At 40.5% G+C, this 13,217-nt stretch overlaps 1 protein-coding gene across 4 annotated transcripts in view; it reads left to right on the top strand.

The window, feature by feature from the left end:
• The window catches only part of rbm33a (RNA binding motif protein 33a), a 44,951-nt gene that overhangs the window by 19,137 nt on the left and 12,597 nt on the right, over positions 1-13,217 (top strand). For 2 of the 4 annotated variants that reach the window (XM_021310926.2, XM_021310928.2), the window contains exons 9-12: positions 2,570-2,891; positions 5,910-5,971; positions 10,570-10,702; positions 11,084-11,457. In XM_021310926.2, coding sequence (XP_021166601.2) covers positions 2,570-2,891; positions 5,910-5,971; positions 10,570-10,702; positions 11,084-11,457 — 891 coding nt within the window. The remainder of the gene's footprint in view (positions 1-2,569; positions 2,892-5,909; positions 5,972-10,569; positions 10,703-11,083; positions 11,458-13,217) is intronic. The other 2 variants (XM_036125052.1, XM_021310927.2) reach the window with 2 other exon arrangements.

Genomic DNA, 13,217 nt, shown 5'->3' with positions numbered 1-13,217 from the left:
AGGGTGCATGGATTTCCAAATGAATTGAGGGCTAGATATTCTTTTGTACTCAACCCCCCCCCCCCCCCCCACCTTGAGTGAGTCTTTTTATAGAATCACCTTTTTTGCTGTACATTGTCTGTTTATATCTCTACCAGCTTTGCACCTTTAGAAACAATTTTCTCAACTATTTCTGTTTGCAAATTAGCTCCAGCTCAGTCAGACTGGCTTGCAAACACCAATTTTCAATTATTGCCCCAGATTTGCAGTTGTATTTAAGCCTAGACTTTGACTAGGCCATTCTGTCATATGAATATACTTTGATATATAACTGTCTGTATATTATTTTGTTGTCCTACTGGAGGTTGAACCTCCACCCTTGTCTCAAGTATGTTTTAGGGTCATTGACATTCTTGTTGATTTGTCTGAGGTCATTACTTCCTTTTTATACTAAATTATCACTTCAGGCCAAGCGTGATTATTTTCTATAAAATCTGTTTAGCTTGAATACAGGTTATAGTGTGTTCAAATAATCTAAAGTATTTTTTGTTTCTGTTTTGACAGCTCCAACCTCTGAAATGTCAGAGTATAAAAACACCTCGATGTACCGAGAAAATTAATGCACTATGATGGCTAATAAAAATGGTACTTTAGTGGTAATAAACTTAAAATAAAGAGATGTTTTGTTTGAAATCTTTCAAATCAGCCAAACTTTACAGATGCCAATAGTTTTGAAGCCGTTTATGTAACTGAATAGCTTTTGTCCAGCAGTTTCTATGTATTGAGATGTTAGGCGGGTACAACCAGAGACATGATGCTTTTATTGTGAGATTAGTAAATGGTAACAGCGAATGCTATAATTGTGTTGAACCCATCTGGTGGTTGAATGAACAGGTTTGCATTTTTATATTAAATACTGGAAATAAATTGTCTTATTTTATCTCATGTGTCGATTAGCACATTTTTCTAATTGTTTTTAAACTAAACATGAGGCAGCTGCGCTAAGAAGTGAAGATTTCCCCTTTACTGCTCCTGTGTGGTACCGCTGAGCCACGTGGCGCCTCTAAAAACATTAATATTATTTTTAAAAGTCACATGTTAACTTGTTAGCACTGGCTAAAGCTAAGCTAATCCAGTTGTCCAGGTAGGAAGCCAGTTTGTTACAATAGTCGGTGTTTTTTATATATATATATATATATATATATATATATAGAGAGAGAGAGAGAGAGAGAATATTTGGTCGTGCCACCTGACATTTTGTAGAAGGAAAAGTTAAAAACATTTACATATAATAAAAAAAAGACCTATTTAATAGCAAAATAAATATATATTTACCTTTATAGTCCTGCAGAGGGGAAATTTTGCGCCTTCCCTGTTCCTGCTGAGGAGAAGCATCCCACAGCATCAAGGCTTCCACCGCCATGTTTAGCAGTGGGGAGGTTTTATTTTTATTTTTTCTTCAGCCTGATGTGCAGAGTTTTGGTTTCAGATCAAAAGTTAAAATTTGCTCTCATATGACCAGAGGACCTTCTTCCACATTTGCCGAGTCCTCTACATGGCTCGTGGCTAATTGCAAACAGGATTTCTCATTGCGTCCTTATGCGCAGGATAAAATACATTCTGCTCCTTCATACTACAAACCGTCGGGGCACGAATCCATTTTTAGGAGTTTTTTTTTCCTTCTAATTCTAGTTTGATTTATTTGAACGTATCTGGGCAAAGTGGTTCAGCAAGAAAACCCGTCTCGTATAACTAAAACTCACCTGGTGTTTCACTTTATGCATTTAGGAAAGCATGCATGTAAAAAGAACAAAATGTTGATCTGATTCTTTTGTTGTAACGTGAGCTGCTTGATATGCTGCAACAAGGCCACCTGTAAGCAGTACACATACAAAGCAAACTTCCATTATTACATTTTTAATACGTTTTTCAGCAGCAACCGTATAGATCCGTGGCGGTTCTTCAAACTTCAGCTCAAGGCTGCAGGTAACAAAAGCAAGCCGAGCTAAAGAGACCCCCTAAGGTTAAAGTAGTTCTCAAGGCCGCATGGTATTTCAACTCCAGCGCTGCATTTTTTTTTTTTAAATGTTATGTTAATTAATAATTATAAGCTTTAAAATTCAAAACACAACACCAGGACAGGGAATGAAAAATTAATGGCACATGTATGACACGCCAGCACCACAAACATTTCGTGGACTGCAGTTAATGAGGTTGTGCTTTTTGCGACATACTGTAATTGTCAGCTTTTTACCATTTGACTAATTTGGTCAGTGGCATGTTTTGTTTTGTTCGCTTGACCAATTATCAAAGATCAATTTGAAAACACCGAGCTGCGCCGCGGGATTGTTTTCCCGGCATTTATCATTTGGTCTGCAGGTATGGCTGTTTTTATGTTTGAGATTCGTGTTTGCCGGAGCTCACTTGGAAAGTACATGCTGGGATCTAAGTTCTTATTAAAGTAAAAGTCTGTGGAAAAACTTGGACAGGTCCGCTTCATGCGTCAGGCCAACTGAAATGGTGTCATATTCCTAAAGGGAGAGCTGTGTTTTGACAGCTTGTCTTGTTCTCTTCGCTCCCCAATTAACAGCCGTCCTCCCGAATGCCTTCTCCGCATCCGCAGCATCTTCAGGCCCATCAGCACCACCCGTCGCGTCCAAGGGGGCCGCCTCCCTTCCAGGACCACGGGCGCCACCTTCCCCAGCAGCCTCTTCAGCCCCTGATCCCCCCGCACATGGCTCACCGCTCTCCGCCGCTGCGACCCCAGATGGAACAACCGCCGCCTCGGATGATGAGTTCCCCGCCGCCCAGTTTCCCTCAGCATCAGCATCACCAGCAGCAGCAGCCCCCTCAGCCCAAAAACATCCACATTAACCCCCACTTCAGAGGACCCGCGCAGTCCTCCGTACAAGGTAAGTGGGCCCATAAACACCAGCGGGCCTTTAAATTGGCTTTTTTTTCTCCCCCGTTACTGTCTTCATTTTGCTTTTTAAATATAGAATACATTAGGACTGGACATTATAGGAAAAAATGCATATCGATAAATTAGAAATAATATTGATCTATATCGATAATTATCAAAAAATTCAAAACATATATTTTAAGTGCAGCCCAGGTCATTTCATGTAGCTTTTATGTAGCAAACTGAACCTGTTATTCAAACTCAACCTTTTATTTAACCAACTTTTTACCAAAAAACGAAAAAAACATCTCTCTGAACTCGTTGAAGGGGCGGGGCTTGGTGACAGAGCATTCCTGGGTCTGTGTTTATTGGTTGGAAGAATGTAATGACTAATATTAACCTACATGGCTAGAATGCATAAGGAAGGAAAACTGTTATTCTATTAAACTTTGTATTGACCCTTTTTTTTCCTATCATCGATATATGTCTAATGATCGATGGATATCGTTCTTGAATTATCGTCCAGCTCTAGAATACATACAAAACCGGAGTTGCATGCGGCATTGAGAAATATCACATAAAACACCGAGCAAGTGTCCTGACAATCTCTTTACAGTTCAAGCAGCCCTAGAACTCCCCAAACCCTCTCTTTTTAATGAACGAGATGGATTAATGCTTTCAGGTGTTTTCAAAATTGTCCACTTTGCCCTTCATGTATGGGATTCTTTCCAGTAGAAAAGCTGATGCCATTTTGCCGTAGCAACTGATCCAATGCCGGTCTGTGGGACTTTTTCTATGATAAAGACATGGTTTGGCATTGAGCAAGTCTAGGTCCTTAAGTGTCCGTTCATAATTGGTATAATTATGTCTCTTTGGGTAAAGGCCAATCAGAAAATTACCTAGGCTGTGGTTTTACACATTTGGAAATCATCCTTTCAAATACATCCTTAATCTCTTCCAAAAATTGCATTATTTCCTTTGAGTCCTACATAAAAAAATACCAAAGTTCCTCTTAGCTCTATGCATTTTGGACACACATCAGGTATATCACCGTTATATCTATTAATTGTGACCGGCGTTACGTTCACTCGCATTACCCACTTAAACGGTATAATTTTAAGGTCCGTGTAAATAGCTCTGGTATGAGCCAGAGTGCATGCTTTCTGCCAATCATCCTCTCACAGATCTAGTGATAAATTGTCCTTCCAAGCCTGCCGTCTGTCGTTGGAGCTTTCAGGAATTTCAAACATGATTAGTTTGTAAAGGTTTGAAATTAGACCTTTTTTCCTCCAACTTTGTCAGACTAGGTTTTGACTGCTGGATTGTTTGGGCTAGTTTTTATGACATTTCTAACTTGGAGGCATTTAAATTATTTAAATTAAAAGTATTTTGCAGCTCATTGGCACATCCGAACCAGGTAGATAGACATTTTGAATCGTATGTAATCCACTGTTGTACCATAATGTAAAGGCATAATCTGTTTTGCCAGATGGAAACTGTTGGTTTCTATAAATGGGACAGAATCAAGATAGATCATAAGGATTGTGTAAAAGTTCTTAAATATATGATTACAGTATGGAGAGATGTTAAAGGATTGGATTTTTGGTGTTTTCCAGCAGTAACTGAATTTGAATGTAAGTAAGAAGGCAATGTTAATTGCGATACTTGAGCTTCCATGTCCACCCAGTGCAGCAAACCTGTTTAATAATGAAAAGTCATAGATTTCAGCTGCACCAGCCAATAATACAGCCGAAAGTCTGGGCATTTTAGACATACTTACACATTTTAACAGATTTTTGAGCACATTGTACCACATAAAATCAATCCGTAAGCACAAGTATGGTAATCATATATAAGGCACACCGGAATATAAGGCGCCCCATCAATTTATTTTAGAAAATGTAAGGATTTTAAGTGCTTAAACATTTAAAACACAACATAGAGATGGATATTGAAGTAATAGAGTAAGTAGCGAGTCGTCTGCAAGCCATCTTTACTGCCAACTGAAGATGCAGAATTGATTTCTTACGATGGTGTTTGCATGACAATAAATTAAGTACAGTGGAAAACATTCATATACATGAAACTTTTCCACGTTTGTCAGAACCACCCAAACAGAAGTGACCCAAACTGTAAGCGGATTTGACCTGTGTGTCATTTATTCTGACCACAGCTATTCTGTGAAGGCCTGAGAAGCTTATTAGAGCAAATTAGTGCACAAAATAAAACCATACAGATAAAGCTGTAGATAGATTTAAAGCAGAGTTAGGTTGTAAAACAATCTCTCATGGAGCTCTGTTCATTCTCATCTTAAAATAAGAGTATAGCGCCACTGCAACCTGTTAAGACATGATGTGTTTTTGTGCATATCAACCCCAGAGTCATATATAATTGATATAATTGGAAAAGCCGCTCAGCGAGAAAGAAGCCATTACTCCAAATGCAACATAAAACAGCATTTCCTGATTTGTGTGACATACAGATAAACAAAGCCATCTAGGTGCATGTTTTGTACTTAAGTCAAAAAATGTTACAAAAACATCTTGAAAACTGAATCTTAAAAGTAGAAGTTTGAAATAAAATATTGTAGAAACCCTTGAAAGACACTGACATATGCTGAATGATGTTGCTGTACTTTAGTGCATCTGTAGGATTTATTTTACACACAGTTCAGTGGAAAACCACTTAAATAATGTTTATATAGAATTTGCGGTGCCTTTTTTGTAATTCATAAAATAGCTGGGTCAGAACTGAGCTTATTGAATTATTTGATGCCTAATGTAATGAAACAGCACAGACCTGCTTTACTTTTTTTTTGTAAATACTCTTATGTATTTAGTATCGCCTTGAGCTCCCTGCTCCGTTCCTAGCAGTGTTTAAAAAAAAGTGTTGAAATTTAACATTAATGCCTGAGAGCCTTTAGCATTGAGATATCTCACCCCCTCTCTGCCTGCTGCCTCTGATTTTCATCTTCCACCCCTCCCCCTCCTGTTGCTCCCCGTTTTCTGCCCCTCTCCTCTCATTGCAGTGCCCTTGATGCCTCCTGCTCAGAGCCAGTCCAGACCTGCTGTGGGTCCTCCGAGGTTTCCTGTGAGTAGCAGCTGCTCCTCCACCTTCCATTTGCCTCACTTTCTTTCACTCGCCACACGGTCAATGTCCCTTTTTTACGCGAGGGGAAATATCATTACTTCAATTAGGCCGTCTGCCCTGGCCAAATGCTGTTGAAGCAAATCCGTAAACACCGATAGGAGCCCGGCTGCACGCCTGGAAATGCGTGATAGGGGCTCCAGGCGGAAGACTTTTGGAGGCAGGGCCGGCGGCGGCGGTGGGAATTGCTTACCAGCTCTTCATGGATGGTCTGGAGCTCAGACAAGCCAGTTTGGCGCATAAAGGAAGTGTGAATTCAGGATATAGTCCTTGTTAAAACTCACTCCACAACTTGTGTCCTAAAGAAAAATGTTCTTAAATGATATCTGAGCCAATAAAACACGGTGGTGTACTGATGGTCCCCCCCCCCCCCCACCCCCCGCCATCTTATATTCTTAAGGTTGAATTTCACGTCACACAAATGTATCTGACATTTGTGATTTCCTTGAAGAAAAGGTCTCCCGTTTCACTCACAAAGAAACCCTCCTAAAAAGCTGACAGAAATATCTTTCAAGTCATTACTGCGTTGAGGAAGCCCGCTTGCCGTAAAGTCAGCCCAAGTGCCCCAAGTCGCTCCATCCTTTTTAGATAATGATGCCTAGGCATCAGGTGGTGCCGCGACCGACTGACATATTTCTGGAAAATTGCATTTTGTATGGATTTATGCAAATGAGCAATCAGAAAATGACTACGTCCAATTGCCTTCATGCGGATGTACAAATGAGCCTGGGCCGTTTCTCTGGAGACGCTCCTAATGAAAAGCTGTATTTTTATTTACCTCTCTCTCAACCTTCGGTGTCAGAACGATGCTGCTGCCGTTCCCAGGCGTCTAACATCATGTCGGATATTGACAGCAGAGTTGCTAAAACAGCGGTTTTGGGCTCTTATCAGAGAGACGAAGATGTGATGGGGAGAGAATTGAGACAAGTTGGCCCATAAACAGCACAATGCTGCATTCCCCAGCTGTCAGTCACATTTAGGCTGCCGCTGCCAAGGACACAATTTGAAATGCAGGTGACACACCAGCCGGCAACTTCCCATTTATCAGTGGACACGTGATTACCCGTGATTATCATACATTATCATCCCATCAAATTTAATTGTTTAAAGGCTGGACTAATGGGGGGTCATAGCCTCCAGGATTAATGTGTAAAATCTTTGCTGGTGGAGACAAGTTTTGAAATATTAATCTTAAAGCCAATTAAAATCATTGTTTGGAATATTTTTCTGCACATTTTCAACCATTAAACTACCATTTTCTGAGTATTATTTGAATTATTCAATAAAATTATATATTTTTTTTATGTCAGACAAAAAATGTAAGGATTAAAGGGACAGTTTTAATGAAACCGTGCTAGATGGATTGGCTGTTTGTTATTTGTTTGCTTAGTTTTGACAAAATTTCTACATTATAGAAGTCATCATCATCCTTAATAATAATCTTCTAAATAAGGAAGCCTGGCTTTCTGCCATCCATAGCCAGTCCTGTTTTGGCTGTGCTCACTGATGCTGGTGTGCGAGGAAGAATTACTGCTGAGGCAGAAAACAAACCCTATATGGCAATTTCTTCTTCTTGCTACCCTGCCGTCTATTAGTTACTGTTACAAATACGGTTAGCATCTACAAAGGAAAATGGGACCTCTGTGCAACGCTGCTTCTGCTATTGATAATTGATTAATGATAGAAGGATTGACCTTAAAACATCACACTGAGATTGTGATTTTTTTGCCGGATAGTTGAAACTTTTTTTTAATTTAGTGGTTCTGTGGAGTTGTGGAATCAGTATCCTACCTGCTGCAGGTAGTCATAAGGATGCTACCAGTTTGCAGTGAATCGGGTTGATCAGGCTGGTACCAATTCTGACATGGATTTCTGCATCTTATTCAACTCTATTTTAAAAAATAAATGCCGTCACACCATTTTTTAAAACACACCATCAGGTTTACAGTGAACCAGTGTTTCTCTCACAAATCAGTGTAAGCACCCATTCAGTAAAGAATATCCTCCAATTTACAAACTGAATCAGGAGAAATAAAACCTTTTGAATCCTTTAAGGACGCCACAGGTAGCTACAAAGAAACGTACAGAATGTATAAAAGCTCAATATTTACTAGTAATGAATTAATTTAAACATTACATTTTAAATTTGAAAGTATTGCTTAGTTATAAAGACATTCAGTATAGGTCTTTAGCGTGGGATCTCACATCTCAATGTTTCCCCTCAAAGTAAGAAGTGCCCAGGTAAGTATTATCTGGTTGCTGTCAACATTTATCTCTCAGGTAGAGTAAATTTAAGCCTTTATTCTGAGCTCAAGACACAGGGGTTTTATGGTTATCACACTGTTATCTTTGTGTAATACAGAAAGTAGTTTTGGAGCTCTTTGTTTTATGCAGTTGCTTAATGTAATATGCTGTTTGGGCTGGCTGCCAACTTTACGGGGACAAATTGAGGAACAAGCCTCTCTTAAATTGTTGGTGTGGCGACATTTTGGCTACTTGTTAGCAGAAGGAAACGGTGACAAAGTTACGCAGTTGTAAGCACTAGTGCGGATTGCTGCTTGAAGCTAACAGGTAATAAGTGGGTACAGTTCACAGACACAGCATCACAGACACAGTTACAACGTGCTGTACGGCATTAATCACATACAAGTCACATATATAATATAAAAGCCACTAAATAAGCTAAAGTTATCATTTGCTTTTAAGCAGGGATGGAAGCTAACGTTCTTTTCCACTTGCAGCAGTGGCTGGTGGAGAGAAAAGTTGTTCTGTTACCTAAGATCCAGCACTCTGTCACTGAAAGAGCTGTGGAGCAGCTGTGATCTGAGTTGGGGTGGGACGCCATTGTCCACCAGTGGGTGACTTTCTGTCTCCCACAACCTGCACCGGGCCGAGGGGGCATCCCGGGACAGGACTGATCTTCATGATGAGTTTATCTAGCCGCTTCCTCTCTGCTGTCGATAAGCTGCTGCTCCAACAAACCGCACCACAGAAGATGGCTGAAGCCACAATAGACCAGGGGCTCCCAAACTTTTTAGCCTGCAACCCCCAAAATAACAGTGCCACACACTGGTGACCCCCTTTTCTTTTATGGGTGGGAATTATAAGAATGAAGTCATGATATTTTGAAAATGCACATCAGAATTCCCCCTGCATTAAAACGAGGATCTATTTGTGGACAAGTTCCACAAATAAACAAGTAGAAATAAAACAGTATAAAAAGGTCTTCAGGAGCTCCCACTGCACTTCAAATGACCTCAGTCTCCTTAGCAACAAAAATAAATTGTTTACGTACGTGGCTATGATATGTTTGGCTTGCAGGTACCAGATTAAAGTAGAAAGGGACCAAATGCAATGCATAGGTAGTAAATGGGGGGTATAAATCAGGAAAGGTGTGAAATGACCAAGTACTCCATGATCTTAAGTCGTTTATTATGTTTTTCTTCATCGTATTCACATCTTTAAACATCAATTAACGCCATTGCTTCGTCTAAGACATCAATAAAAATTCTTTAAAAAAACATCTTGTTAAAATCAAATGTTCATTATTTATTGGGTGCTTTAACATTTGCCCTTCCTCTAATATATTTGCCCATATTATGCCTTCTTAGCTCGGAGCCGTACCGGCTTCCCTCAAATATTGAGCTTTCCAGACACTATTTTATCAAGGATTAGGAGTGAGAGGATGAGCTGTGGTATTTGAGAGGTATTATATGGACACCGGAGTCCTCATTGTGCAAACCCGTCTGTCTGACCTTTTAGAGCGGTGTGATTGTGCCCCCATTGTGATCCCCTGTCTCTGTAAGCCCCTTTGATTAACTTTATGTTAAGCAAGTTTTTGGGGGACTCTGGCCTTGCTTTTTAACGCCTCTTCTCTCTAAATACCTCCATGCGGTGGTGGAATAAAGATGGATTAGGCCTTGATAGCATCTTAAGTAATTTACAATGGGGCTCGGAGAAGGCAGGCAAGCAGCCCATTTGTGGAGGTGCCACGTGTTGAATGGAAGGTTAATTTTTCAACAAAGATGGGATGTTTAAAGAATAAAGGAGACAGTTATGAGGGGAGGGGGGATTCAAATTCCAAGGAGGGATTAAATAGTTATCTGGTTTTCTTGGTTCAATTGATTGGATGGAGAGTGTGTGCGCTTGGGTAGAAAGCCGTCGACCAGACGAAGTGGTTGAAACAAAGATGAGGGCACCTGTTCTCCCCTGAAACAGCCTCTCCTTGTTAGAGGCTGGCTCTTCATTTGTATCAATAAAGCCTCAAGAAATATTAATGCAGGTTTGCTCAGGAATTCATGCTGAAGGCTTCCTGTGCTATTGGCATGCATATTGATGCCTTCAACTTAAGATTCTACATCTGTTTAATGACCCCGGCACTTCAATTACTCTCACTCCCTGCCCAGTGCAATTCTCCACTAATTCCCTTTATTAGTTAGGCTTTTTTCTTTTTTTTTCTCAATTATTGACTTTCCAGAGTGGCAAATGATTCACGAGTTTTGTGTTTTGTTATTTATTTATTTTTTTCCCCTTCTTCTCAGGGCCTGGGAGACTTCCAGCAGCAGCACATGCCGGGTAATTTTGGTCCACCCCAGCGACCGCCTCATCACATGGAGCCCCTAAGGAACCAGCCACCTCAAGGCCCCCAGGACAGAGAGCCCCTCTTTATGGGAGGTGAGTCTCACGTCTAGCCTTGACGAGATTTCCAAAGCTTTCTGAGCATATTGAACCCTCTTCATCACCTCTAGGGCTATACCTAGAGGGTATGCTGCCAGCCCTCCGGTGCTGCTGTATTAGCTGATCTCATGTTAAATGCATATATGTATATACATGTGAGCGAACCTTGGAAATAGCATTAAACATACATATTTATGATTTCTCATGCCTGTTAATGTAAAATTAACGACCGATGTCGTTGTTTACCCTTTTCACGCTAATAGAGTCGTTTTTTTCAGGCTACAGTCTGAAAAAAGGGTGGGGATCTGTTCTGAAATTTCGTCTGCAGGAGAAAACGAGACTGAGTTTGTTGTTTTTGTCTTTCCTGCGTGGGCACAGAGTGCGGAGAAGCGTCACGGTTTCCAGGGCAGCACATGTTCGATCACCCGGGGCCTGGCTCTTTGATGAACAGCGGCAACAACAACAACCACCACCACCACCAGCAGCAGCAGCAGCAGCTGCCCGGCCAGGGCCACATGGGCTTCGGCCCACCTGGACCACCCTTCAACCAGCCGGGCCAGGGCCCGTTAGGACTGTTTCAGAGAGAACCCCCAAGACCCAACCTCCCTCCCCACCAAGGCCACCAGGGGATGGCGAACTTGAATCAGCAAGGCCAGCCCCGACCTTTCATGAGCCCTCGGCAGCCGTTCGGCCAGCAGGGCAACATGTTCCCCCCTCCGCCGGTTCAGTTTGGGATGCAGGTACGAGCAAGAGTAAGTAAAGCTGAATGTCTAGTACTCATTTTGGTATATTCGTAATGCTTGAGATTACTATTAAGTGTTCTGAGTCTTTCTCATGTTCCCAAAAACTGACATGATTTAAAAAGCCAGTTTTATTCTGTCAAGAGAAATGGACTAGAGCTCCCCCTAGTGAGAGAATCGTTATTGTCTGACCACTATAAAAACTAATTAAATTGTGTTTATATAGCTTTTTCTTTTCTCGCCAAAGAGCTGTACATTATATCTGACATCTAACATAAGTAACATTAAAATATATATACATTATAATATAAGTTTAAATAAAACACCAGTAAGCAAGTAATGAAAAAGACACATGCAAAATAAAAAGTCAATTGGACTGGAAATGTCCAAATAAAAAGGTAAGATTTAAGCCTTGGCTTAAAGAGAAGTTTGACGATGGATCTGAGAACATTTGATGTTAAAAGATTTTTTTTTTTAAAAAGGTCAACTATGTACCTGACAGGACTATATCCCGAAATCTGGGTTTCTGCAAGGTCTTGAAAAGCCACAATGATCGGCATTATGGGACACAAAAAGTATCGAATGGATCCAGATATCATCTTTTTAGGCCTTAAATGGGGAAACAAGTGAGCGACTCAAATAAACAAGGAACTCGAGTTTTGCTGTGACAGAAATCTGAACTGAAGGACTTAGAGATGCACCAATCAGTCAGCCAGAGATTGGAGTCAGCCAATTTTCCCTTCAGCCACACATAAACGCATCATGAAGTTTGCTAATGATTCTGTGATAATGTCTCTGCTTGATCACAAGGACTCTGGTCATGGCTGTGTGCTGAAGGGTTTTATTGGCTGGTGGGAGCGCTCATTTCTCAAGACGAATGTCTCAAAAACCAAAGAGATGGTAATTAATTTTTAGAAAGAAGCCTCCACTCTACCCTCCAGTTTTTACCTACGGACAGGCTGTTGAGGTTTTACAACATCGCAATCACCTTGGGACAAAAATCAACAGCAGCTTGGGCTTTATCCAAGTCTGGGCTAAGGCTAGCTAGTATTCTGAAGGGAAATTGAGAAGTTTTAATGTTTTCTGAAACATTTTACTCCTGATTTTTGAGTCAGTTCTAACTTTTCCTTAAATTTTTTGATGTGAGTCCCTTACCCTCAAAAAAGCCCAGACTAAGCAGTGTAATGAAAATGTGCAGCAAAGCTATAGGGATAAGTCTTGTAGTGCCCCCAGCTCTATTAAACAAGAGCCATAAGGATGGAAGAAGCTATCCTTGCTGACCCAAACCATCCTCTTCATCATAATTACAGGTTGCTGCCACCGGCTCCCAGGTACATGGTGATAGTAATGTCAGCCTCATTGATACTGTTACTTGATTGGCCCAAATAGAGGCTGCAGTAGCCTATGTTTGTATCCACTTATGTTTTGGTTATTTTTGTAGTTGTACTTTTAGCTTTGCGTTTGTTTTTTAGCTGGCTCCCAAACCAATTGGCCTTTGGGGAATATAAAGTTGGTCTTCATCTGGTCTGGTTGTAATCAGTAGATTAAATGCTGCAAAGTCTCCCCCACCACCACCACCATAACAACTGACTACTACCATTTTCACCTAAATCAGTTCTTTGATGTTATTTAATTATTTATTTTTACTTCAATGAAAATTCGATTATGTTTAGCATTGTATGTTTGAGTAAATAAGGGATAATGTTGTAATTTCTTTCTTTTGAAACACACTGCCCTTCATATGGAAATTGCAGCATGTTTTTTTTTTTTAG

The sequence above is a fragment of the Fundulus heteroclitus genome, chromosome 21, assembly GCF_011125445.2.
Source record: "Fundulus heteroclitus isolate FHET01 chromosome 21, MU-UCD_Fhet_4.1, whole genome shotgun sequence".
Taxonomy (NCBI): Eukaryota; Metazoa; Chordata; class Actinopteri; order Cyprinodontiformes; family Fundulidae; genus Fundulus; species Fundulus heteroclitus.
This window is presented reverse-complemented; position numbering and strand designations above follow the sequence as displayed.